General features: G+C 44.3%; 1 protein-coding gene across 5 annotated transcripts in view; it reads right to left on the bottom strand.

The window, feature by feature from the left end:
* LOC126526198 (galactokinase-like) overlaps positions 1 to 25,454 on the bottom strand; it is a 49,790-nt gene that overhangs the window by 13,713 nt on the left and 10,623 nt on the right. For 3 of the 5 annotated variants that reach the window (XM_072289599.1, XM_072289601.1, XM_055068042.2), the window contains exons 4-8: positions 23,959 to 24,087; positions 20,740 to 20,918; positions 17,896 to 18,046; positions 16,038 to 16,197; positions 14,743 to 14,808 (exon numbers count right to left, since the gene is read on the bottom strand). In XM_072289599.1, coding sequence (XP_072145700.1) covers positions 14,743 to 14,808; positions 16,038 to 16,197; positions 17,896 to 18,046; positions 20,740 to 20,918; positions 23,959 to 24,087 — 685 coding nt within the window. Of the gene's footprint in view, positions 1 to 10,756; positions 14,809 to 16,037; positions 16,198 to 17,895; positions 18,047 to 20,739; positions 20,919 to 23,958; positions 24,088 to 25,454 lie in introns of those variants that run through there. The other 2 variants (XM_055068043.2, XM_072289600.1) reach the window with 2 other exon arrangements.

Here is a 25,454-nt window from a genome sequence, read left to right on the forward strand (position 1 = left end):
ACACCTCTTTGGCCTCGGCTTCACTTAAACACTTAAAGCATTACGTGTGTGCCCCTATTCATCCCCGTGGGCATAGCATAGACATAAAATATGAGAACATGCATAGTAGAGGCTGTATACGTTGCTAAGGTAGGTTGACTTTTCTGGTTATACAGGGATCATCTCCGCTTGCCTTTGTGTGCAAGCTGTTTGCTCATTTGTTCCTTATGCTCCATTCCTGTTTTTTGTAAGCAGTGCTTCCTAACGTGCAGCACAACAATTGAAACATAGCACTGTTATGAACACCAAGGTGTGCACATTGTTTTGTACATATTTTGACAATAGCTGTTCGTTCTTTCGAAAACATTTTGGAACGTATTCTGCATTTGACTTGTTTCACCTCTGGCCTTAGTAAATCCGTATTCCGATCAATCTGAAAAATTCTACATTTGCACACCACTAGTTTAAATCTATTTTAGGCAGCAATGTACCAACATGTAATAAATAAATGTGTGAGTTCATTTTTTTTTAAATATTTTTTTTGCAAGTTGCACACCTCGGGATTACCTCCTAAGCTACTCAGCCATTTCGGTGACACATAGGCCTTTAGACTTTGGCAGGGTACAACCACGTGAAGAGTCGCCTGCACCAACATGTGACCGTATCAGTGCAGGTTCTTCTTTCAAAGTTTCTTTTTAGCTTGTGAACTTGCATAGGATTTGTCTATCCATACAGTTAAGCTTTGTAGGTGTCTATGTATTAATAAAAGGAAAATATGAAGTGGCAAAATGTGCACATGTGCAGCATGCTGCATGGCATTCTGTTGCACAAGCGTTACCATATGCTCGGATGTGTTGAGCTGCTGGGGCAATTCATAGCATGTTCTAGCATAATGTGAAGTTCATGCATCGCTTCAAAATACATTGCTCTCTTTAAATGATATCCTCAAAGAACACTGCCAGGAACAACTTACTACAATCAGCTCGACAGCATAAATTTACCTGAACCAGAAAAAAGAGAACTTGAACAATTTGTTGAAACTAAGGAGGGAAACCTATTAGATAAATACCAGCACAAAGGTACTAGAGCTATAGATCCACCCAAGGCAACTAATATGACCCCACCGATAATGCTACAAGTGAGCATCTAGAGCACTGCAGCAATGTGTTAGACATGACAGACTTTGAGTCCCGGTGAAGTTGATCTCCTGAAATGTCCAACATTTGGCCTTGCAAACAACTCAATGAATACATGTTTTCAAGACACGTGAGCTTCAAGGAATTCTTTGATAGGCCAGGCATAGGAAAACCGGATAGAAACTCTCTCAGACCACCTAGAACGTGGACGCTAGATGGCGAACAGTGCCGCCGAGATCTTGATTTATGCAAAGGCGCCTCACCAGGCCCCATAGCCAATTTTCGGTTATATGCTGGAAGTTGTTACGTGTCCTCTAGGGAGCGTTGTGCCGCAAAGGTTTTTCAAATCGGCTCATTAATAGCCAAGATAGAAATATTTCAGTGCCGCAAACCCAGGATTTCAGCAGGCGGGCTCCACTGCCAAGCAAGATGCTCTCTTCACTCGCCCTGTCTAGCCTCCGAAAGCAAAATTCCTTCCCTGCATTCTCCCATACCGGACATCGAGGAACGCGTGACGCATATGTCACAAGCCCCGCCTTCATTTTCTTTCCTCCTTATGTTGTTTCTTTTCCTGCGATATGCCCGTCCGCTGACGGCGTCGCGCGCAAGCTGTTGTCTCGTTTGCGCAACGCAGGATTTTGCGCGCTATGCCAACACCACCTAGATAGCACAAGGCCTGTGCACTCCTATCCATGACGTCATGCTACCTGGCCCGACTGCCATAGAATCTAATGGAGATGCTCCCGAGTAAGCAACAGTGACTTTGACGTCGCCGCTTTCGTCACGCCAGCCTTGGCAATAGAAATTTCGGGCCAAGTAGCATGACGTCATGGAGCGTAGTGAACAGGCCTTGTGCTATCTAGGTGGTGTTGGCTATGCACAAGGAAACATGACTAGTGGTATAATTCAGTGCTACATGAATACTGAGGCAGAACAAACGGATCGCAGAGCATGATCACATGCTGGAACATGGTAGAAAATGGCATAGTTTTGGTACCTGCGCACGTGACTGTACGACTGTGGGAACAAGCTGACGAAGCGGAAGTACATCTCTCTTGCTTCAGTGTGAAGTAAAATAAAAAACACACAGACATTCCATTTGGGTGTTTTATTATTTCTCTGAACTTCAATTCGTCAATTCAAGCAACAGATCACACAGATAACAGATGCCTTGAATAATTCTCGAAGTCGTATGTCCCCACGAGCAACGTCACTGCGGACACAACTACGTAGGCACAGGTGCACAAGTACGTCATCCTCCGCCTTGAAGTGCAGCGGCCGCGCGGAGAAGGAAAAATTGCGTTCAGTTTGAAATTTCAGATCTTTCCGTGGAGCGTGGCGATGTAATACTTAGCAGACACGATCGTTATCATGCAATGTATTCTCTGCACTTGTCAGCTCAAAATGGCCTGACCTGGTGAGGGGCCCCTTAAAGCTAATCTCAAAGGAAATTCTACACTCAACACAGCATTCCCGCAACCAGAAAAAATTTGTTCCCCGCTCAACACCACATTCTTAAAGAACTCGCGAAATGAAATTATATTGCAATAAAACCAGCAGACAAAGGTTGCGGTATCGTAATCTGGCCGATAGAAAAGTACAAAAATGAGGCCTCCAAACAACTGAGGAAGCCCACCCTTCACAGAAAACTCGACTCTAATGCAACTTCAGACTACAGCAATCGTGTGCAAAGCACAATGGTGTAGCTCTTGTCCAGGAAACTAATAATGCAGTCTGAATATCGCTTCATGATGCATAAGAACAAATATGTATAATTCTGTTCTGTACTTGCAGTGCGTTACATGTGCTGTGTGTTTCGGCTGTACAAAATATCTGACTTTATATATGCGTATGTGGACTGAACTAATGCACAGAACTTTGCGACTGATGTACTGTTGGACTGTATATTTTTTATTCATCCAGTGTTCTACTGAGTGCCATATTTCGTGTCACTATTCTCCCTTTTTACGCAAATTTGTTTCCTTTGCCAAGTGACAAGGAGTAGCCGGTGCCACCATAAAGGCGCGAACCTCTCCTAATATTCACTTCAATAAAAAAAAAGAAAAAAAAGCAGGCCACTTTTTATATCCTTGCTAAAATACATAAGGTTCCCGTAGAAGAAATATTTACAGCAGAAATCCCAGGTCTGCCTCTAGTGTCTAATAACACACCTACTAAGTCACTATCTAAATTCTTAAATCACCACCTGTCAGACATCCCCACCACCCTCCCAACTTTTGTTCAAGACGCCCCACTTCAATTTATCGATGGCATTAACGCCAACCAAATCCTTTCCAACCGTGCTATTCTAGTCACTTTAGAAGTTTCTGCCCTTTACACTAACATACCCATAAGTGAAGGAATTGAAGCCACATCGAAAATCCTCAGTCAATCCCCAAGTGCACGCTCCTGAAGTTTAACTGTCGGTCTTTAGGTTAGTTCTGATGCTCAAATATTTCAAATTCTATTATTTTCACTACCTGCAAGATTTTGGCACCGGCATGGGAACACTATTCGCTTGCATGTATGCGAACATTTTCACGGGACAGCTCGTGAACGCAGCACAAGCACAGTAACCAACCTAATTAGACATTTCAACCGCTATCACCCGAGTATTAAATTCATTGCTCACTAATCTAGTCAAATCAACTTCCTTGACAATACGGTCTACTTAAAAAATGAAAAACTGAGAACAACATTCTTCAACTTTGAAGCTTTCTTTCCGTAAAACCCTCCAAAAACTGCTTTCAGCCAAGAAACCCATGAAACCATGTTTTAATTATGATTTCATGAAATAGACATAGGTATGTACAACTATATAATACACAGTCACTGATGACTTCAGAATTCATTTCTCTTGTGTAAGCTCATCCAGTACATATTGCTACACGTGCATTGCATTGTTGATTTCGGACGACATGCGTGGGCACCCCAACGAAGAAGGAACTGCTCCCGAGTCTTGAGCTGTCATCTGAACTGGTCAGTGCTGCGGTTGTTTTGTAAGTATATGTTGTACATAGTCTTCAGTGCTTCACCCATCGTTCATGTTATATTTTGGCTGTGGTTGGCATTCCCCGTCCTTGCCACTGAGCTCCGCAATGGCTGCACCGTCCAGCTTTTTACCATGGTTCCTGGTGATGACACTTCCTCTGCACCTACAGCTGCAACTCCACCAACAATGTACGTAACGTTTACCAATCCATGCAATCCTGGCGTGTTCTCCGGTCAAGTAAACGTAGACATTGAGGACTGGCTCACCATGTATGTGCATGTTAGCTAGAATAATTAACCGCTGGGACCCTACCTTCGTGCTAGCAAATGTCATATTCTACTTCGGGGGAACACCATGTGTCTGGTTCCAGCACACGAGGACGAGCTATCTAGCTGTGACGCCTTCAAAGAGAAGCTCTGCAACCTCTTTGGAAATCCGCCCAGTCCCCAACTGTCTGCAAGAAAAAGCTTGCTGTCAAAGTGCAGTCTTCCACTGAATCCTATGTCTCGTACATACAAGATGTGCTGGTCCTTTGTCGCAAAGTCGACGAGAAAATGTCGGAGATTGACAAAGTAGGCTACGTTATCAAAGGGATCGCAGACGACTCATTCAACTTATTTGATCTACAACGTTTCCACCATCGACGTCATTGTCAAAGAATGCCGCCGCCTTGAGCTGGCCAAAAGCTGCTGCATCATTCCAGTTATCCCGTCTCCCTAACACGGCTGCAACATGTTGGGAGACCCCTTCAATGACAACGTGATGTGTATCGTTCGCCACGAGATCGAGGCTGCAAGTCCAGCCCCTTTCATTCCACGGCCACTTGACCAACCAACTAACCAATCAGAACCAGCGATCTGCCTTATCAGGCAGTTGTGCGACAAGAATTTGCCAACCTCTGATTTCGTGCTGCCTGCTCTGTCTCCCGACCTGACCGTAAACCGGTGCCGACAGCTGTGCCTCATCGGTGTTCTCAGCGTGCGCTTTCTCGCTGCTTCTTTTTTTGTAATCCAGTGCATTATTTCATAACACAAACATGACCATATGCCATGCTTTTTTTTAATGTGCTTCTTACCACTCCCTTTCCACTGCAGTGAACTTGCCAGTATCTATAGCATCGACAAATTCATAGACCAAACCGTCACAACATTAGTCGGGCAGCAGACTCGGGCGAGCGTCTCATTGCGCGTTTTTCGAACGTCGCAGACCCGGTGCTGTACGTAGCAGAAATCTTCCTCGCGTCTGTGCTTGCTGCATACCCGAGTTGTAACCGATGACTGTTTACCGGTTTTATGTTTCGCGAGCCAAGCTTCACGCAGCTTCTTGTCCTGCGGCTACGTATGAATAAGGCTGGCACCGGGCACCGTTGCGTACGTCCGGCACTGCGGCACCGAGCAGTAGTCTACCATGTTGCGCGCCTTCAAAGGCAGCCACTACCTATTGTAGTGCTTTTAATTTTAATTTTAATTTTTTTTTATTTAGTGCTTTAAGACACTCGAAGCTGGAAAATCTCGCCACTAAATGAGGACCGCAGCGTACGAAAGAACTTAAAACTATCGTTTCCAGCTCGCTTCGGAGCTCCCGAAGCAGTCGACGCGGCCGCTATGTCCACGTGATCCCTAATAGCATGTCACGCCGACGGTGGCGCCAGCTTTTCCAGTGGTGGAGCTCGAGGCCAATTCTCCCAGATTCCGCAACCCTACTGAGTGGAGAGCTCCGGATGACAAGCCAATCTGCTTCTGTTGCCACCGAATTGGCCACGTACCTTGCCACTGCCACACTTTTTGGACGTCCCCATATTGGAGCTATTTTCCCCCCTAACCTCGCCCACATGCCGATTTTCACCGTATGTCTCCTCTCAATGACGTTCCTGTAGAGAACCCTCATCCAGCTCGCTCGCCGTAACCTCAGCGCCATCGGTCCCCGTCGCCCCAGCCACGCCTTTATTCGTCGTCAACCATTTTTGGACTCCCGCATAGAATACTGGACCACATAGTCCAGTATTCTAGTAGAAAATAATGCAGCACTATGTCCAGGAGCTGCATATGCAGCTCGTGGACATAGTGCTGCATTATTTTCATCATGCCTAAATCCTCGATTAACGCTTCCAACTAACCAGAACTTACTTGATGTTCACGTCAACGATGTCCCTTTGACAGCGTTGTCACATGGAGCCCAGGTGTCCATAATGGGTCATAGCCTCCGTCATCGTCTTAAGGAGGTTCTTGCACCTACTACACGAGCTGTATTTGCCACCGATGGCAGCACTGTTGCCGTAACTGGAACGGGTACTGCACATATAAGCATCGCTGGCCGCCATGTTCCAGTCCTTTCTACAGGGCTGACCAATTGACTTTATCACGACGCTGCGCGCGGGTCAGTGAGAGGTGTACATACTGCGCGATTTCAGCTGCTTATTCCTAACTATGAGGAAGAAAAGGATGTGCAGCTTCTGGAGTCACATCACCTAAATTTCACTTCAGGGAGAGTGTAAACTAAGTGGACACAGTCGACAGAATTAAAACTTTAAAAGAAAACAAACGAGTCGCTTCGGATCCCGTATGAGAGCCTTGTTCTCAATGGTTACAGGTGAAGTTTGCACGCAAGATCGATCTAAAAAAGGTGACGCAAACAGAATCCTTAGATGAAAAATCTCGTAATGACTACACACTCTCGACTGCATATATACCTTTTGTGTTGCATACAATATTGTTATGGGTATAAAACTAGTTACACGATGCATTTACAAGGTGTACATAAACAGCAGCTGAGAATCCCCAGAGGCCGTTGCCACTTCATTGTCTTCACTGTCGACATTGTCCTCTCTTCCCACAGTAACACGACTCCCTGCAGAAAAAGCACCGTCCCGATGCTTCAGACGGGGCCATCGGTAAGGGCATAGGAAGGCTTAAGCCGAGAGAAGCGTACGATGTCGGGTGATGTGGAACCGGGTGGCATGACAGAGGTCACGAGGATTATCTCGTAAGTGACATTGGTCACTTGACGTAGAACGCGGTAAGGGCCTTTGTAGCACAGAAGGAGTTTCTTGGAGAGCCCCACTCGGCGGCAAGGGGACCAAAGTAGCACGAGAGACCCTGGTGAAAAATATGTGTCACGATGGCAATGATTTAAGCATGCCGTTGAGTTTCCTGTGATGCCAACAAACAAGTACGGACAAGCTGGTGCGCATGGTCAGCGTGGGCGATGGCGTCGCGGGCGTACTCGGTTCTCGAATAATGTATCAAGGGTAGTGAAGTGTCCAATGGTAATACAGTCGAACCATTTATAACAATATTCAAGTGCCACTAAAATTCAAGTGCCCGCACTCCAAGGCGGGACTCTCCCTGATAACTTCTCGCTCGCAAGAGCACGTGTCTGGCACCTCACAAGAGGCAATGGACACAACACCTATCCCCACGGCGCACCAAGCGCCTAAGGAGCGGCGAGGCTCCCTCGAACGCTCCAGAAATGACAGAACTCCCATTACAGGGCCTCAAAAGAGCTCTGTAACCTAAGGCATCACCTCCATTTCCGTAAACACAGCACCAATTTTTCTTTAAATATGGATACACAAATCATTCAATGGAATGTCAGAGGTCTTCTTAGGAATCTCGATGATGTGCAAGAACTTATCCATAAACACAATCCAAAAGTGCTGTGTTTACAGGAAACACATTTAAAATCAAAATACACAAACTTTCTTCGACAGTATGTTACGTTTCGCAGAGATCGCGATGATGCTCTCGCATCATCGGGCGGTGTTGCCATTGTTATTCAGAAAGGCATAGCGTGTCAACGTTTGCAGCTACAAACGCCCCTTGAAGCAGTGGCGGTTCGTGCTGTTCTCAACAAACTTATCACTGTCTGCTCGCTCTACATACCCCCACATTACAAATTAACTAAACATGAGTTTCAGTCCTTCATAGATGAACTGCCAGAACCTTACGTTGTGCTTGGGGATTTCAATGCGCACAACTGCCTGTGGGGCGACTCCCGTATAAATGCGCGAGGTTGTCTTGTTGAACAGTTCCTTCTCTCTTCTGGTGCGTGTCTGCTGAACAAGAAGGCACCCACATATTATTCTCTCGCAAACAGAACATTTTCTTCAATTAACCTCAGCCTAGTTTCCCCGTGTATACTGCCCGAACTCGAATGGGAAGTTATCAACAATCCTTACGGAAGTGACCACTTTCCCATACTGCTAAGAACACCTACAGAAAATGAATATCCACCACAGGCCACTTTCCCATACTGCTAAGAACACCTACAGAAAATGAATATCCACCACAGGCCACTTTCCCATACTGCTAAGAACACCTACAGAAAACGAATATCCACCACAGGCTCCTAGGTGGAAGATTGACACAGCTGACTGGGAGAAATTCCGAACCCTAACTAGTATATCCTGGGATGATATGTCCTCGCTAGGAATTGATGCTGCTGTTGAGTATTTTACAGCCTTTTTAATAGATGCCGCATCAAAATGCATATCAGAAGTAAATGGCTTGGCATGCAAACGGCGTGTCCCGTGGTGGAACGACGATTGTAGGATCGCTCGTAAAAAACAGAACAAAGCGTGGGGGTTGCTACGCGCCTCTCCCACTGCGGAGAATCTGTTTAACTTTAAGAAAGTGAAATCGCAAGGCAGGCGAACACGCCGACAGGCTAGAAGAGAGAGTTGGCAGAAGTTTTTATCAGGTATCAACTCGTACAAGATCAGGCCAAAGTCTGGAACAGGGTTAATAGGATAAAAGGGCGACAAACATATTCACTACCTCTGGTAAACACACAGGGCGATACACTGAAAGACCAGACCTATACCCAAGCCCTACATATGGCGCAAGAAAGTTACTGAATTGAATTTCTCAACCTAAAATAAAAAAAATTTAATTATGGGGTTTTACGTGCCAAAACCACTTTCTGATTATGAGGCACACGTAGTGGGGGACTCCGGAAATTTCGACTACCTGGGTTTCTTTAATGTGCACCTAAATCTAAGTACACAGGTGTTTTCGCATTTCGCCCCCATTGAAATGCGGCCGCCGTGGCCGGGATTCGATTCCGCGACCTCGTGCTTAGCAGCCCAACACCATAGCCACTAAGCAACCACGGCGTGTTCAAGCTAAAATACGCAGAAAAACCATAAAGTACGACTTACACGCAACCGACAGACATGATAGCGTCGGATTGTAATTTGAATATACGAGGAAACATAATTCTCTAACGCGAAAACTCAAACTCGTTTTCCAGCGTTCTACCATTCATAGACCGGCCACGGCGTCCGATATTTGCGCTCGCCGGCACGCGAATATCTCGGAGCCCACGGAGCGGTGCGCCCGTTTCCCCAAAACACTTCCAAAAGGCGCTCGCCTTCGCCGCATCACGGCCCACACAAGATGCCTCATTTTTACCAGAAAGCCCGCTTTTGTGCATAGCGTTCGCCACGAACGTTTCCCGGTAAACTACGATTACATACACTGCAGTTGCTGGAAAGCATTCTATTCTTAAAGTTCCCCTTTTAAAGGCGAACCTTAAGCATCCTCCAAATTTTTGACAGTCCAGCATGAGTAATGGTGATTCCTTGGATTGAGCACACCTCGTGCTCACTATCTTAGCAACTTTGCTAAGAACCAGGGAATATATATCAGTGGCTCGCAGGACCCAAAGGAGGGGCCTGTGGAAGCCACGTTGAGACGTCATGTCGTACAGTATATTTCGGCACATAGCCACCAGGAAGGGGTAAAACACGCTTGACCCTTCGCCTGCCAAAATGCAAAGAGAACTGTGACACTAGTTTGTTTAGGCTGCGCTGCCGTGAAAGAGCGACAGAGCACCGAGGCATTTCAGTGAAGATTCCATTGGTTTTTGGTTGTTTTCTCCTATTTCAGTATTTCTGAACAGATGATGAATTCTGTTGCATTAGTCCACACAGATGGACAACAGATGCTACACTGGTCATGGACATGTCTGCCCTTCTCGTGCTCAGTCCCAGCCATCTTTTTTTTTCTCTCGTTGGCTCAGCAGAAATTTCATGCTACATAGAAACTGGTCCCTTGCTGTCAATTTTTTTAGGTTCATAATGCATCAAGCATTCATAAATCACTTCGCCTGCCGAAATGCAGACATAGCTGCTACACTAGTTTGTCAAGGCTACGCTGCCGTGGAAGAGCAACAGAGCACCGATGCATATACTCCACCTGCTGTCGGTAACTTAACATACAAGATTTGCGTGTGCTTAGATCTTTCCGGATAGGGTAAAGCATCTACACAATGTTCTTGCTTCTGGTGAGATGGGGAGTCTGCTGAAAAATCAAAACGAGTACGCTCTGGAGGCGCAGGTGTTGTGCAAGGGTGTAAGCCCAAGTTTTCTTGGCAGTGGCAGTGGGAGGGTTAAGTGCTGTGACCAGAGAAGTCTTGAGTTCAAAGAAGCTGCTCAAGGCTGCATGGCAGAGAACGCAGGGCCATGCTTTTATAGCGATGCTTTCTGCTCGATATTGTGGCACTCTTATCAAGCTCCTTCCACAGCCAACTGATCTCCCTCTGATCACTGACAAAGCGCGAAAAGGAATAGCATCAGGGAAGGGCATCACTACAATGTCGTGGTCCTGGCTTTTTAGAACAGCAGAAAGAGAAGTTGGAATGCATGACATGTGGGGGAAGAAATGTTTATTTGGCAAGTAGTGTGACTTGGGCACTACAGCTTGTGGGCTGTGCATCAATGAGGCATGGTGCATGATACACCTATGTACCCACATGTAATTCAATATTTCACACGAGATGCAAGGTGCATAATGCTCAGAAATGTCGTGTCGAGAGCTATATTGAAACATGATATTCATTTTTGAGGGATTCACCACTCTGAAAAGAAGGCTATTGCCACAATGGGCCATTTGCACCATCTTCCAGCAAGTAGACGAGCTGAAATTTTACAAAGGGATAATGCTGAAAAGGTACAGTTCGATGAAATCAATGTAGCAGTCGAGGTCTATGAATCTGCATGCTTGGAGATTTGGTAGCAGAAGCGTGTAAGCTAAGCTCTAATTTTGCAGCACCAATGTCCCTGCCTGCAAATGCAAAGTTTATTTGAAATGACGTTCCAAGGAGAATTATCGCTTGCGTGTATCTGAATCCAAATTCTTGCCTGCCTTTGTGCTCATGAGATAGCAAATCTGTTGCTGGCAAAATGTCTCCATACTATCAGACCTCCTTATATTCAATATTTGTTATAGGCTGATACCTGCAAGAAAAAATCTATATTAACTATATACTTGTGTTCGTTACATTGAGGTTTGACTCTACTATTGAAACACACCGGTGTACGTCAATGCTGATAAAGTTGGGCAAGTTTGTCCACATTCATCAGTGCAAAGCAGCACTGCAGACAATGCAAGGACAGAAAAAAAAAGAAAAGCAATGCTGCTTATACAGTTTGTCAACCATGTGAAAGGAGAACAGTGCAAACACTGTCCTTGCTTGCCCTTATCACAGCCTTTTCCTTTTTCTTTTACGCACAAGCACAGATTCCCCATCTGTGACATCGGCAACATTATGTGCGTCGCCACGAGGGAAGTGAGTATCAGAGGGGGAAGGCGCCTGAAGGTGGAGAAGAGAATCACATGCCAGGGAAAGTCTGGAGGAGTGCGCACAATGCGTGGCAGACCTAGAGCAAAGTTTGGGTGGCATTGAACGAAGCGGGGAAGGAGAAAGGAGCCAAAGCGTCACGGAGGAGAAGGGTAGGCAGAAGCGCGCTGGGTTGACCTGCTCTGGCAGTTGCTATGGGTTCTGTGTGTGCAATGGACGTACCGGGTTCATGTCATGGTTGAGAGGCTGAGCACCGAGCGAGAAAGGTGGACCAGCAATGTGAGCAGCGGCAAGCTGATTACGAGTAGATCGACCTCGACGCCATTGCCAAGCGCCGGGCACAAGCTTACCAAGTCTGGCAAAAGATGTGGTCTTGGTGTGCCCAGAAGACTCCCGAGAAATGTACCAGGCATCTTGCGACAATCCGGGTGTATCAGGCAAGATGGCATATAGTTTAGAAACTCTGTACAACACCCATACACTTATGTGTAACCCGCACACCCAAAGTGAAACGTCATTACAACTTTCTTAATCTTTGTGTTTCTGTGTCTTCTACAAGATTTCAAGCTTTAGTTTCTCCACACTACAAGGTATCTAAAGAATTAGCGCACATATAAAATATTCTTGACAATTGACAAAGCGTGTCATTAGATGTGAAAGCGGTACCTTGCTTTCACAAAGCAATTTTAACTATGTGTTTAAGGGATGCTGTGAGAATATACAACTCAAGTTAAAGAAGGAGATTAGTTCTCCAAATTATTGATAGTGCCACTTTTGTCGAGAGCAGACTTTATAACTGAGAAAATTACAAATGCAGGACAGGACTGAAATTGCAGCACCATGGTGCAATCTGTCCCGCTTATGATGTGACTCATAAGCTGTAGTCCAGGTTAGCTGGATTGCATTTTGACATGAAATTGCAGTTAAGGCAATGTTACTGGTGATTTTTTTAAACAGAACGCACTAGAGCTATCAAACTGGGCTGTCCTGTCGACACTTGTATGGAGTGTGGCTCTGTGCAGATCTGTCGTTCAAAGCAGGCAGTAGGGCCCACCAAAGCATGGCATGTCTGATCACCGGCGCAGCTGCGTAATAGACCACATTCATTGTGAGTTATTGGAATTGCAGAATAATTATAAAAAACCCATGTTAAATTCAGATTTTTCTTCATCTAAGCCACTTATAGGCCTAAAGGTAAGAGTTGTGACATTTTTAAAAGGGTAATTGGTAGTCTAGATAGATAAAGTGCCATGCCTTAAGTGTTCCATTAAAAATTCCACACAGGCCCCGAGTTGAACACAAGGTTGTGGTAGAGATTCGTATATCATCGCACCATACCTACAGAAGCTGCAGTAAAACATCTCTGATGTCATGAAATAGCATTTCAAGTTCGTGGTTCGTGTGCTGCTTGCTTCATTAAACCTGGTGTCACATCAGTTAGCGATTGTGACGCATTGTACCAGTGTGCAAGTGCATTCATATCTTGTAACCTGTGGTACCACATCAGGAGCCAGAAGTCTTCTTGTCTGTGGTCATATGCTGTTGTCTGCATTTTAGATATGTTGTTGGATATTCTCGTCCATGATAAACATACCCATTCTTTGCTTAAATAGCATAATTTTAGAAAGTTTATATAGACGCTGACTTTTGTTCTTTAATTCGCTTGGGTTGCCAAGTAGCATAATGTTAGGATGAAATTAAATGTAAGCACTGAAGGCGAGTTCCATGCAGATACAACAAAGGTGACTTATAGTATTTGTTGTCCATGGTCCATTTTTCATAGCCTTCAAGTTAGTCGGCTCTCAACTTCACACCTCCAAGTAGCCGTTCGCGGACTTTCTGTTTCGGGGCACGTTGAAAGTAAATGGCAGGCATCCACTGTCGAAGCAGGAATGGAGAACTTAAGACACTGTACTTCATCTTCACATAGTTGATCCCAAGCACAAGTGATGGCGAGTATAAGTGCTTCCATGGAGCGAAGTCTATCTCCGAACACTTCCTCCACGCAGGAAAGATTGTGGGGAAGGGAGAAGACAAGTGGGTGAGGGCGTGTTGAGAAAGGGTGAACATTGCGGTCCGCAAAGGTCGTCGTCATGGTTGTGGCCCTGTGCCTGCCCCCAGTGGGCTGTAATCTTCATGTGTGAAGTCTTGTGAATATTCAGACACCCTGTACTATAGCACTTAAGACTAGGGGCACGAAACTTTGAGAGCACATTGGTTGTGCAGTTGGAAAACAAAAAATGACAGGGGTAACGTTGAGGGACAGGAACACAGTGGTGTGGATTAGAGAGCAAACTGGGGTAGCTGACATGCTAGTTGAGATTAAGATGAAGAACTGGATATGTGACGGCCGTGTAATCCATAGAGTAAATAAGCAGTGGTCCATTAAGAGTTACAGAATGAGTGCCAAGGGAAGGGAAGCATAGTTGACGATGGCAGACAACTAGGATGAAATTGATAAATTTGCAGGCTTAAAACCGAGTCCCATGGCACAAGACAGCGGTAATTGGAGATCAATGAGAGAGGCCTTCATGCAGCAGTGGATATAAAAATATGCTGATAGTAATGATGATCATGCAATTTGGATGAGACGACGGCATGCAGTGGCATGAACGAGTTCCTTAGTCTACAGCACAAATGTGATTAGGAAGCTATTGCTTGAAGCAGTTGCTTAATAGGCTAAGCATCAACGTCTGGTTCATGAAGTGACAACTTTAAAGCATCAGATTATTTAACACCGATTGACAATGTAGTCCCTCTTTACCGACAAAAAAATTAATTAGCCACCAAGCAGACACCGTCAAAATTCATTACATCACAGTAAGTTATTGCGGAAACATTAAGGTGGCAACGCCACTTACCTTTAGTTTCTGCATATTTTCTGGCTAATCAAGCCTCCTCTCATGGTAAGAAAGACTAAATATACATGAAATTACTTTTCTGTCTTCAGTGTGTCTTTAAGTTCCATGTTAAACAATTTCAATTTAAAAACCACAGACACGTAGCCTGTGCTGCTATAGTTCAACACTCCACTGCACTGTCGAGACTGCTCACGCGGCCATAAGATGCACCTCCCGATGGCTTGCAGATGTAGAAGATAGCTTGTCCCTTGTAGTTATTCTGAAAAGCAAACATGCGAGCACTGTCACCTCGTACATGAAACTGTCCGCTGACTGCCATCGTTATAGGCTAAGCGCTCAATTCAGCCACACATGTGCGATGGGAAAGTGGCAAAGACGAGCGATGCAACAAGATACGGTCATTCGGAGGCTGAGACCTGCCACCTACATTTCTCTATGTTGACAAACAGTTTTTGGTGCATTCCTTGTCTCTTTAGTGTCATTAAATATACAGCAGTCAAACAAATTTGGAGTCCTGAATTTTTTAGCAGTTTTACTCGCATCCACAAATATGAATTTCATGCCTGAACTCCAAAAAAATATTTTGGGTGCAGAAAATCGTTACAGTTATATTTCATGTGCACTGTGCATGGAAAGCAGTGAACCACCTCAGAAATTTTGGCCGGCGGAAATGTTTTCCGTCGCAAGCACCGAAAGCAAAATTTTATATCCACTGAAACTGCACAATGGGTGATGAAAAACATGACAGAATGCGGTTTCATCAGTTATTACACAATAAAAAAAAAAGAGCAAAGAACTAAACAAAAATTTATCCTATGAAACCAGCGTGCCAAGTAAAATTTATGTCACCTAATCATATCACGTAAAAGTAATAACACTTTCTCTTGGAATAGTAGTTGAGGGTTGAAATCGGCTCGATTTTTGCATATGATGCACCTCACTCATTTCACGCGTCAGTTGATACACATTACGCAACAAGCCTGTTTGCATAAACTCTGCAGCGCACTCACATTTACAGCAATGCAATGCCAAGCACGAGGAGCACGCTGTGCCTTTCAGTCAGTTTTGGCATGCCCTAAAGCACACATACAAACGCACTTCATCTATGCTGCATACTCATGAACGCATGTGAGAGGCAACTGTGGCACATGGTACGAACTCACTGGCATGCCTTAGACTGTTACAGATGCTGCCCACTTTGTCCCTGGCTGAAGAAAAAATGTCAGCACCAAACCGGGAACCCATTTTTTCTAAAAAATCTATGTGTAGCTCACAGAGGAAAGGTATGGGCAAGTACCCTTTTCTCTTCCTTTGTCTTTATTTCTGCTATATCTTGCTATGTTGTGCCGAGCTTCAATTCTCGCTTTTCAGTAGTACGTTTCGCACAGATGCAAGTGCAAATCAATGCGTTCAGTAAGAAATTGCAATCGGTACTCTTTTAACCACATTGTGGTTCGTGACAAACTCTGGCGAAAACCTTCGGCATACCTTGATATTGTCCATTGCAGCTGTCAAGTGCCGCTCCTCTATCAACGTCACAGTGCAACCACCAAATCCCGCGCCTGTGAGCCGAGATCCGTATGCTCCGGACTCCAGGCTCAGCCGAGTCAGTTCATCCAGCTCGGGGCAGGAAACCTCAAAGTCGTCCCTGCACATGTTTGGAAACACTGTTGTTTGGTTGTGAGGCAAGGGTTGAACGACGGTACATTGAAATGGAACATGTGCATACGCAACTTCTTTTCAGCCAATTCTGTAGGACACAAATCAGCTTCTTAAAGACATGCAAGATGGACGACGGAGCGATCTAGCCTGGCTGAGTTAGGAAAAAAGCTAGAATTGGTTTGACTGCGCAAATGCACCAGGGGGGCAACACCTGTGAGCTAAAGGCCAACTGCAACGAAATTTCACTCTGGATAAAGTGGGTATGAACGAGTAGTTTATACTATCAGAACAGTCTTACCAATGTTACAGGGCTCGTAACTGCCATTTTTTTTAACAGCCTTTAAGCAGCCCCTAAGCAGGTGATGCATGCATCCAGTTGTCAGTGGGTGTGAAGCTACTCCCAGATGATCTCCCTAGAGATTTTCAGCATGCTGAGGGTATCGCCTAACCTAAGAAGTTGTGCTGAAGAGAAGCCGTGGCCTTCAATGTTTCGGGCACTATGTCATTTTCGGAGAGCAGTAATATTGGCATTTTTCCAGTTATGCCATCAAAAATGTCTTGTCTTACTCTTGCTATCCTTTTGTGGTGCATCCACCCTTATTTCAAATGCAAAGTCTTGCACAGAGGCTGTTTCATTTGTACATCATATGAAACTAGGCTTTTTGTGCAGTCCAAAATCTTGTTTCAGCAGGCCTTGAAAGAGTCATTTTTTGAAAGAGTCAACATTTGCAGCTGCAGATGCCAGTCCTTTATGAAGCATGTGCAAAGTGTCTTGTGTCATTGCCTCACTGGGAATGAATCGAACTGCACGACGCGCTCTCAGCATTGCACCACTTCAACATAAATGCTGTGGTGAAATGGTCATAAAGCCTGGCTAGCAAATGAAAAGCAATAAGTTTAAATTCCACCTGGAAACAAGGCATTTTGCTGGAATAGTTGGTGCATATCAACTGGCCAAACCAGGAGAAATGACAATTTTTTTTCCCCCAGAAATTGTTATATATTGAGGCCACACACTGTGAAATGTGGTGTCACATGGGCACTTTTGGTCACAGTCAAGCCTGATCGGGGTCGAATTTCTCTATCGTGATTGGCTCCTTTGCACAAGCTGTGGAGGAGAGCCAATCGTGCTCCCTAAATGCTATCTCGATCACAACTTAAAGGGTCCCATGTGACTGGAGCATACCTCAGCTGAGCGGCCATTTAGTGAAAATGGCAAAAAAGAAAATGTAGAGTAACTGGAACCAATTGATACTCACCTATGGGGCAGAAACTTGGAGGTTTAAGCTTGAGAAAAAAGCAAGTACCACGAAATAAGCAATAGAACGAGAAATAGCAGGCTATTATAACATTAAGAGACCGGAAGACAGTGGTGGTGGATCAGAGAGCGAACTGGGCTAGCCAAAATTCTAGCTTACATTAAGAGGAAGAAATGGAGTTGGGCCAGCAATGTAATGCATAGGGCAGGTAACAGGCGGCCTGGGGAAGGAAAGTGCAGTTAGTGACAACAGAAAATGAGGTGGCACAATGAAATTAGGAAGTTTGCATGTATACAATGAAATCAGCTGGTGCAAGACAGCTGTGATCAGAGATTGTCGGTACACGTCTCCATGTGGCAGTGGGCATGGATTACGCTGATGATGACAAGAAAAAATATGACTACTGCCATGTAAAGCAACTGCACCTAAGAGATGCGTGGCTGGCATTCATGAGTTCGCCCAGGCCCCGGAAGTCGCCCTTTCGGAGCAGTTCAGCTGCTTGGGTTGTGCGCCGGATTTCAGAAATGACGTGTCGGGCTCGCCGATACTGTTCCAATGTCATTCGTTCCCGACAGCCTGCAGACATGATTGGTGAACACAGTCTCTGAGTGAAAACTAGGACAAAATGCACTGTCCATTCAGTAAATGAAGTAAATGAATTTTCTTTGTGTTATCGTCCACAATTAAGAGAATTCATATGCCGCATGGCTATATATGGATTAAAGAAAAGCTTTCACTAGGGCTGGCTGGCAGGATGTATTGAATAAAAATGCACTCTTGCATTCAAGTACATCTATACCAGTCTTCAGTCCTATGTTATGTAGCAATGACAGCACTTTCTTTAAATAACAGGCAGTTAAATTTCAAACATTTGACGCAGGTCAAATGTGTAAAGAAACCCACAGTAACGTGTGATTCACAGCTAGTACCTCATATTTGGCAGCAGAATGTCATTACGGCAAGTCGCCACAGTTTTCTGCAACAGCACATGGCATAAGGCATAAGACAGAGCAGTACACAGTTGTACGAAACATGGTGTGAAAATAATAATTATTACAATTTATATTATGTTGAAACAAAACGAGAGACAAAGGAGGTATACGAAAGAGGTGCTTGCTTGTTGGCTAACAGGCATGTTTGTTTATTTATTATTTTATTTATTCGAACATACCGCAGCCCTTAAAGGGCTATTGCAGGAATAGGTACAAGCCTAAGTACAGTGCAAACAAGTTTGTAACAACACGTTAGAAATGATATAAAGAAGAGAGAAAATGGTACTACTACACTGTGTTTCCAATGATTGCGGCAACAAACTGCTTCGATGGGAAGGAAGGGATATTGCCAGGTAAAGAATTCCATAGTTCAATGGTGCATGGAAAAGAGGCTGCGTTTAAATGTGGTAATGCAAGCAAAAGGTGTTTTCAGGTTCAGTTCATGAAAACTGAGAGTCGAAGACTGTTTAGTAATGGACAGTATTCACAAATTGATAGTCAACAAGAACAAGCAGTTATTGAGAACATAGCCGTTATTTATCAAATATAACATGTTGAAGGCTGACCAGGTGTACTACTTTAAGCTATTGCAATGGATCAATAAGTACAAGTTACATATTTCCGTAGTGCCCAGCTCAAGTTCATACAGTACCCGAAACCGAAAACGAAAAATGCCGCAAGTTAGAACCAACTATGGAAGGCAAGCATTATCTTTTCAGATAACCAATGCTCTAAACAGAAGAGATATGCAAGTCGACTTTAATAAAGGTGTACATACATTTAAGAAATACTGTAGGAAGTTTCTTGTGAACAGTGACATTATGTTTTCATTTGTGTAAATTACCTCAAAAAGCGCGCTTTGTTCTCCCTTGCCATGCTCCTCTCAGCTACTGCAATTTAGATACACGGCTGTGAAATTGTGCTTGGTTTCTGTGTCTTGGTTTTTGTGATGAGTGCCATGGCTATGAATGATGTTGTTGAACGTGCTGACTGATAACTGAATAGCTGTGTTCTGTATTTACGTTGCAGACATTAGGTTGCGCATGTAAATATTTTGTTCCAATTATTTGCTGACTTCATATTCGAGCAGTGACTAGTCTCCCTTTTTAATATTGCCCACTGTCTGAACCTATGATGTCTGTCTGGCTGAACTTTATTGATGTATTTTGTCTGTGTATATTGTGCAAGGGGGCCGGGGCCCTTGTCAGGCGCTCTGTCGCCTTTAGCCTCGGCCCCCTTTTAGACTGTGTCTGAGGAAACAATAAAAAAAGAAAGAAAGAGTTAATGATATTCTACATTAATTTCATTGAATCAATTTCACAACGAACAGAGAGCAACGCTAAGTTCAATGAAGTAAGGGCAAAGGACGAGGAGAAGTATCTGTTCAATATGCAGTACAGTGGAATCTCATTGATACAATTCTGCATAATACGCTTTTTTGGATAATAAATTTTTTTTTCTTTTCCCGGCCAATCTCCCATAGGAGCAATGCATTTTCATGCGGTTATTGCGATCATGTTTTCACCTGAAATTTGATAATACGACTGAAGAAGTGGGCTTTTACTGGTATTTCTAAAGCTCCTAGCTTCATATTCCAGTGCTCTAGGTTAAATAACATTCCAACAATCCATAAAGAATGTGTTAAGCCTTAAGCACACTGGAGCAAAGACGCACGGGGCGTGCCGCCGGCAGTTCTGAGGCACTACAGTCATACCTACTGGCAATGTGCTACTGCTCAGTTGACTTAAAGCATTAACTTCGAGGACCTCCTTACGGACAACTAAAAGAGGAAACTTCAGTGCAAGCTGACAAGCTATTTCAAAGTCGCTAAATAATAGCGCGCTGACTGCGGTTCGTATGGTGTCGAGTGATGCTGCTCTGCATAATGTGTTATGCGGTGCAGTATCACTCAAGTCCACACGAACCTTTGCTATTGAGTTTGTCACCGATTAGACCTATTTTTGTACTTTTTTTAAAGCTTGTATTGGTTAATACGACTTTTGGATTATATGTCTTATTTTCCGGTTCCTGTGGAGACCGTATCAATAAGACTCCACTGTATATAAAGCGCGCAGCCTTTTTTTGTACCGTCTCCATTTCTTCTATTGAAAGACAGAGCAGTACTTGAAGAAAAGAAATGAGCACTGCAATGACGCGGACTAAGTGCGACTGCTCAGCTGAGCTGTGCCATTTTATAGAGATCGCCTAGAATGGCTGCAGGGCAGTAGACATTGGCAAGTGACACATTCCGGCAAAAATTGACAAACCCCAGCATACCTTCAAGATCTTCAAGTGAAGCATCTCTCAGGCTCTTGCCGAGGATGGCACTGGCAGCCTGGCAGTTCTCGCGGCGTTGGGCATATTCACCACCTGTGAGAGCATGCTTCACTTGCGAGTCGGTCACCAGAATCACCACGGAGGTCAGGTTGACGGGCACATGCTCCAAGGCAAGGGACCTACAGGGACGTCGCAAAGGTCACCAACACCAGACCCCAAAAAGCCCTAAGAATGTGAAACTTATAGTTTTATGCAGATATTATCATTATATCTTGCCTATTGTAAGTGTTTTGCACGACGAAGGTCATTCCAAGAATTTCCGGTTAACCCCTCCTTGCGTCAGCAAAGCTCACCTTATACCCAGAGACTTCCTAGCTTCATCATTGGGTCTGATTCTCCCTGAAGCCTTTGATTGCCGCCAATCACCATAGAATGACAGAATAAGAGGACACTAACATTTTGTAGGTTATGCACTAACTCGCACTCACTGTGCCCGCCAATGCTAACTTGACTTCATAGTCACTTCCACTTGCACTCATGTCGATGCACACTTGCCAACAGTCACTGACTTTTGTTTGTATTCACATTAACCCTCCTAGTGTTGGGGTGTCTTTTTTTTCTAGGATATTATAAAATGAACACAGCAGTTCATTTTTGGTTAAGCGGAAGAGTAAGGAAAGGACATGGTCAATGAGAAATGCACTCTTGGTATACGAGGGGCAGAAGTGGAGAATGTACGGATATGTCAGTGACATGGCGGGACAGAAAAAAGTCGCAGTTTCACCCGAAAGGCAAAGCATAGATTGCGACAGCAAATTAATGGACAGCTGTACGAAGTAAGGATAGTTGTTTTATCAGCCGTATAAACTGATAAATATCCACCTAGCTAAATTGACAAGCATGGTGTCATGTGTGCACAAACAAACATGAACACATCTCACTCGATGACCGCGGAAACTTGCTGTCACCGCGCTGGAGTGAGGAAGTGTGGCCGCAGCAGCGAGTGAATTGACCTGCATGCTGCGTCTCGCATCAACACGCACTGCTGGTTTTATCCCAATTGTGTTCTGATGCAAGCTTGGGCATGGTTGTCGCGATAATGGCACTAGTTTCAGGATGGCTGTTTAGTGAATGTGGCTAGAGTACTGACTGACTGTGCTCAAGTAGTGGCCTAAAATTTAGTGAAAACCAACGAATTCTTTTTGGCAGTTTCTCACACTAACATATAATGTAAATCGCTTATGAATTTTGACCAGCAAAAATGATTCTTTTATTCCGAGTTACTTATTTTTATTAATTAGAAATACCTCTAGGCGAAATGCCCTGTATGCGACAGGTGCTGCAACTGCGAAGGTTTTCAGCGACGGTGGTGTTGCGATGAGAACATTGAAACACGGCAAGTATTAACATGGCTCAAAGTGAATATTCAGTAAGATCTCGTTAATTCGACCCTCATTAATTCGGAAAATCGGATAATTCAGACTCATCCTCTGGTCCCGGCAGGCGTATGCATTATTTCATCCTCTCGTTAATGCGGATGTATTTGGCCGCAAATCGGTTGATTCGGACAACTCTCGGAGAGTCAGAGAGTGATGAGTGCTGCAAATGCACAACGCAAAAGAGAGAAAAAAAAAAAAACGGCACTAGCATCCAACCAAAACAAAGCGGCAGAGTCTCCATTGCCACTATCATCAGCAGAAATCCTATGTGAATGGCAGTGATAACGACCGCGGTTTTGTCTGCAGTTGTTGCAGCAAACGGTAGTTTCGTTTTGACTTGGTGCAAACCTGTCAAGTATGAACAGCACTGGCTATATTGTGATGGACAGATGATTGGTTTGCGACCTGCTCACTGGCAAAAGACATATTCGGGATGTACGTGCCATAGTGAATGGCGTGTCTCAAATGAAGGCGCGGCAGTGTTTCGAAGGAAGTGGCTGCCGCTGCGAAAGCCAATCAGTCACGAAATAACGAGAATTCCAGCTTCCACATTACTTTTGGGCAAAATAGAAACAGGATTATCTGATTCATTTAGTAAATAAAATCGCTTTGATGTAGTAGGCTTTTGTTTATTGTTCGACATTCATTTAATTCGGACACTATTTTCGGTCCCGTGATATCCGAACTAACGAGGTTTTCCTCTGTAGTTGTTTTACAAGGGTTGTCCATCCTACCATCCACAGCTGTACAGTGCTGCTAGCATTTTTAGGTCTGCATGCTGCTTTTTTCTATTCAGGGCCATTAGCTAATCGTGTTTGTAAGAAGCTCACAGGTAAATTGGCGGGAGTAACATTCACACTAAGAATAAAGACAATATAGATTATATACAATGTGATCTCGACTAATCGGTCTCATTTAATCCAATTCAATCTAATCATTATTAAGAAGCAGAAAAGATGCACAGCAGAATCTGTAATGCACAATGTTGAATAGGTAACTGGTGCTCTATTAGAGTGCTGGGGGAAGGAAATTGCACTCGAGGATGGCAAATGATTATGAAATGATGAGTTTACAAAAAAACAAAAAAGAAATACAGATATAGGCGTAGGTACGATTCATACAAGACAGAGAAAATCTCCACTACGGGCTTCTGTCCAGCAGTGGATTGGATTGTGCTGCTGATGTTGATGAACTTGTTGTGCCAGGCGTTAGATTCTTACAGCAGATCATGTACCACTCTTAATCCCAAATCTGCCTCTTTGTTTTCAGGGGAGTAGTGAGTTTGACATCTCTTGCCTAATGACAGTTAAAAGGACTCTAAGCCTGGTATTCATAAATGCACCTTAACTTCAAGTCTATGCTTGACTTGGCCTAGACTACGCCTGGTGTGAACATGCCCAAGACGGTCACAGCATTTCCTTTGGCACGTTCATGTCGAGCGTCATCTAGATCAAGTCAAGCATGGGCTTCATGCTAAAGCACATTTATGAACACCCGGATTGAGGAAAGTATTAAATCGAGCTAGATTGAAAGATTAAGCTTCTGTAATAACAAATTCATCACTTCTATTGAGAACAGGGCCTTTTCAAGTGAGAAATTGACGTAAAGGGAAAATCAGAGTGATGAATACCTTATATTGAGGTGAGGTTTACTGACGTGACAGTGAAAGCATGTTGTTTTGTAGCTCAGAATTTCCTGTGTGTAAAAACCTATGGATGCTCTGTACAGACCACAAACAATCCCTTGCGGTACCGCCAAGATATACACTATATTTACTTGCCGACAGTCGAGAAGCAAGGCGTGGCCCAGCTTGCTCCAGTAGGCAGCCATCTGGTCCATGATACCGCACGGCACACCGGCAAACTCGTGCTCTGCCTTCTGGCAGAATAGTGGAGCCTGGTGTGCATCACTGGATCACAGACACTAACATTAGGACACTGTTTGCTGGGACACAGCTTCATGCAAAGGACCACGTGCAAAGGGATTACGGAAGTGAGAAGAAAATGGCAGAGATCTGCACACCTTGAAACAAGACGAACAGAAGTTGAGGCACACACAAGTGTAAATTTCAACATTGGTTGGTTTAATTAAAAGCTGGATCATGCGTCTATATGCCTGAGACAAATGCAAAGCATGAACAGACTACGACCCAGCAGAAAATGACAGTTCTTTCCTAGATAAGGACACCAAAGAAGTACTAACGCACTCTTGGCCAAGTTTACCTATTTTTGTGAATTCAATTATTAACTTGGTCATATTGTATTGATGCCTGTGCACAGAAAAGCAATCCTAAAACAGGCAAGAAACTGCAAGCTTTTGTCTGTCGACTTCTGTCTGTCTTGTCTGAAGTGCCTGCTCTAGAAAATATGTCCTACCCTGCTCTAGAAAATATGTCGTACCAACAAGGCCACAACTCCATCTTTTCAACTTTACTAAATGCACACGACATGCGAATAGATACGGTGTCACTTCACTCCTTTCAGCTTGCAGTGGGCTTGTGATTGCCTCCTGCACCATTACGCTGCATGATAATAGCTGTATGCAATTTTTTTAATCCTGTGCCATTCATAAAAGAGCGTGGGATGCCTGCAGTAACAAAGGCGCAACTTGTGAGTGGCTTCGAGGCAAGAACAAAAAGTGAACAGGACTGGTACCAGCTGTGGCAAAGTAGCCGTTTGCCATGAGCATAATGGCAGGTCTTTGCTGTTAAGGCAAAGGGTACCAGTGCAGTACGCAATGCCTGAATATGGCCCATTCACAGTTCTGGAAGTGTAATTTACCAATCACACTAGGATTAATATTTTTTTTTAGATTCAGAGTGGTCATTTGGGTGAACTGGTTATTGCTTTAGCACTCAAAGACACGAGCACAAGAAGGGGCACAGGACACAAAAAAATTTGAATTAAATGCTGGCGTTTTATGTGCCAAAGCAACCATATATATGTCAAGCACACCGTAGTAGGGGACTCCAGATTAATTTTGACAACCTGGGGTTCTTTAATGCCCTGGTAACATGCACCCAATGCACAGTACATGGAATTTTTTGCATTGCGCTCCAAATCTCCAAATTATGGCTGCCGCAGCCAGGATTCGATCTCGCGCTCTTGGGCTTAGCGGCGCAACATCGAAGCCAACGTTATTAGATTAGCTTCAGTTTGAAAACTGCAATGTGGAGCGTGTCACCTTTCCATCTCACACCACATGGCAGTGCTCGCCAAATGGTCTGCTCGAATCTCCAGACTTGTAGCTATAGTGGCTTTATTCATACCCGCTGCA

The sequence above is a fragment of the Dermacentor andersoni genome, chromosome 8 (assembly GCF_023375885.2).
Source record: "Dermacentor andersoni chromosome 8, qqDerAnde1_hic_scaffold, whole genome shotgun sequence".
NCBI classification, from domain to species: Eukaryota; Metazoa; Arthropoda; class Arachnida; order Ixodida; family Ixodidae; genus Dermacentor; species Dermacentor andersoni.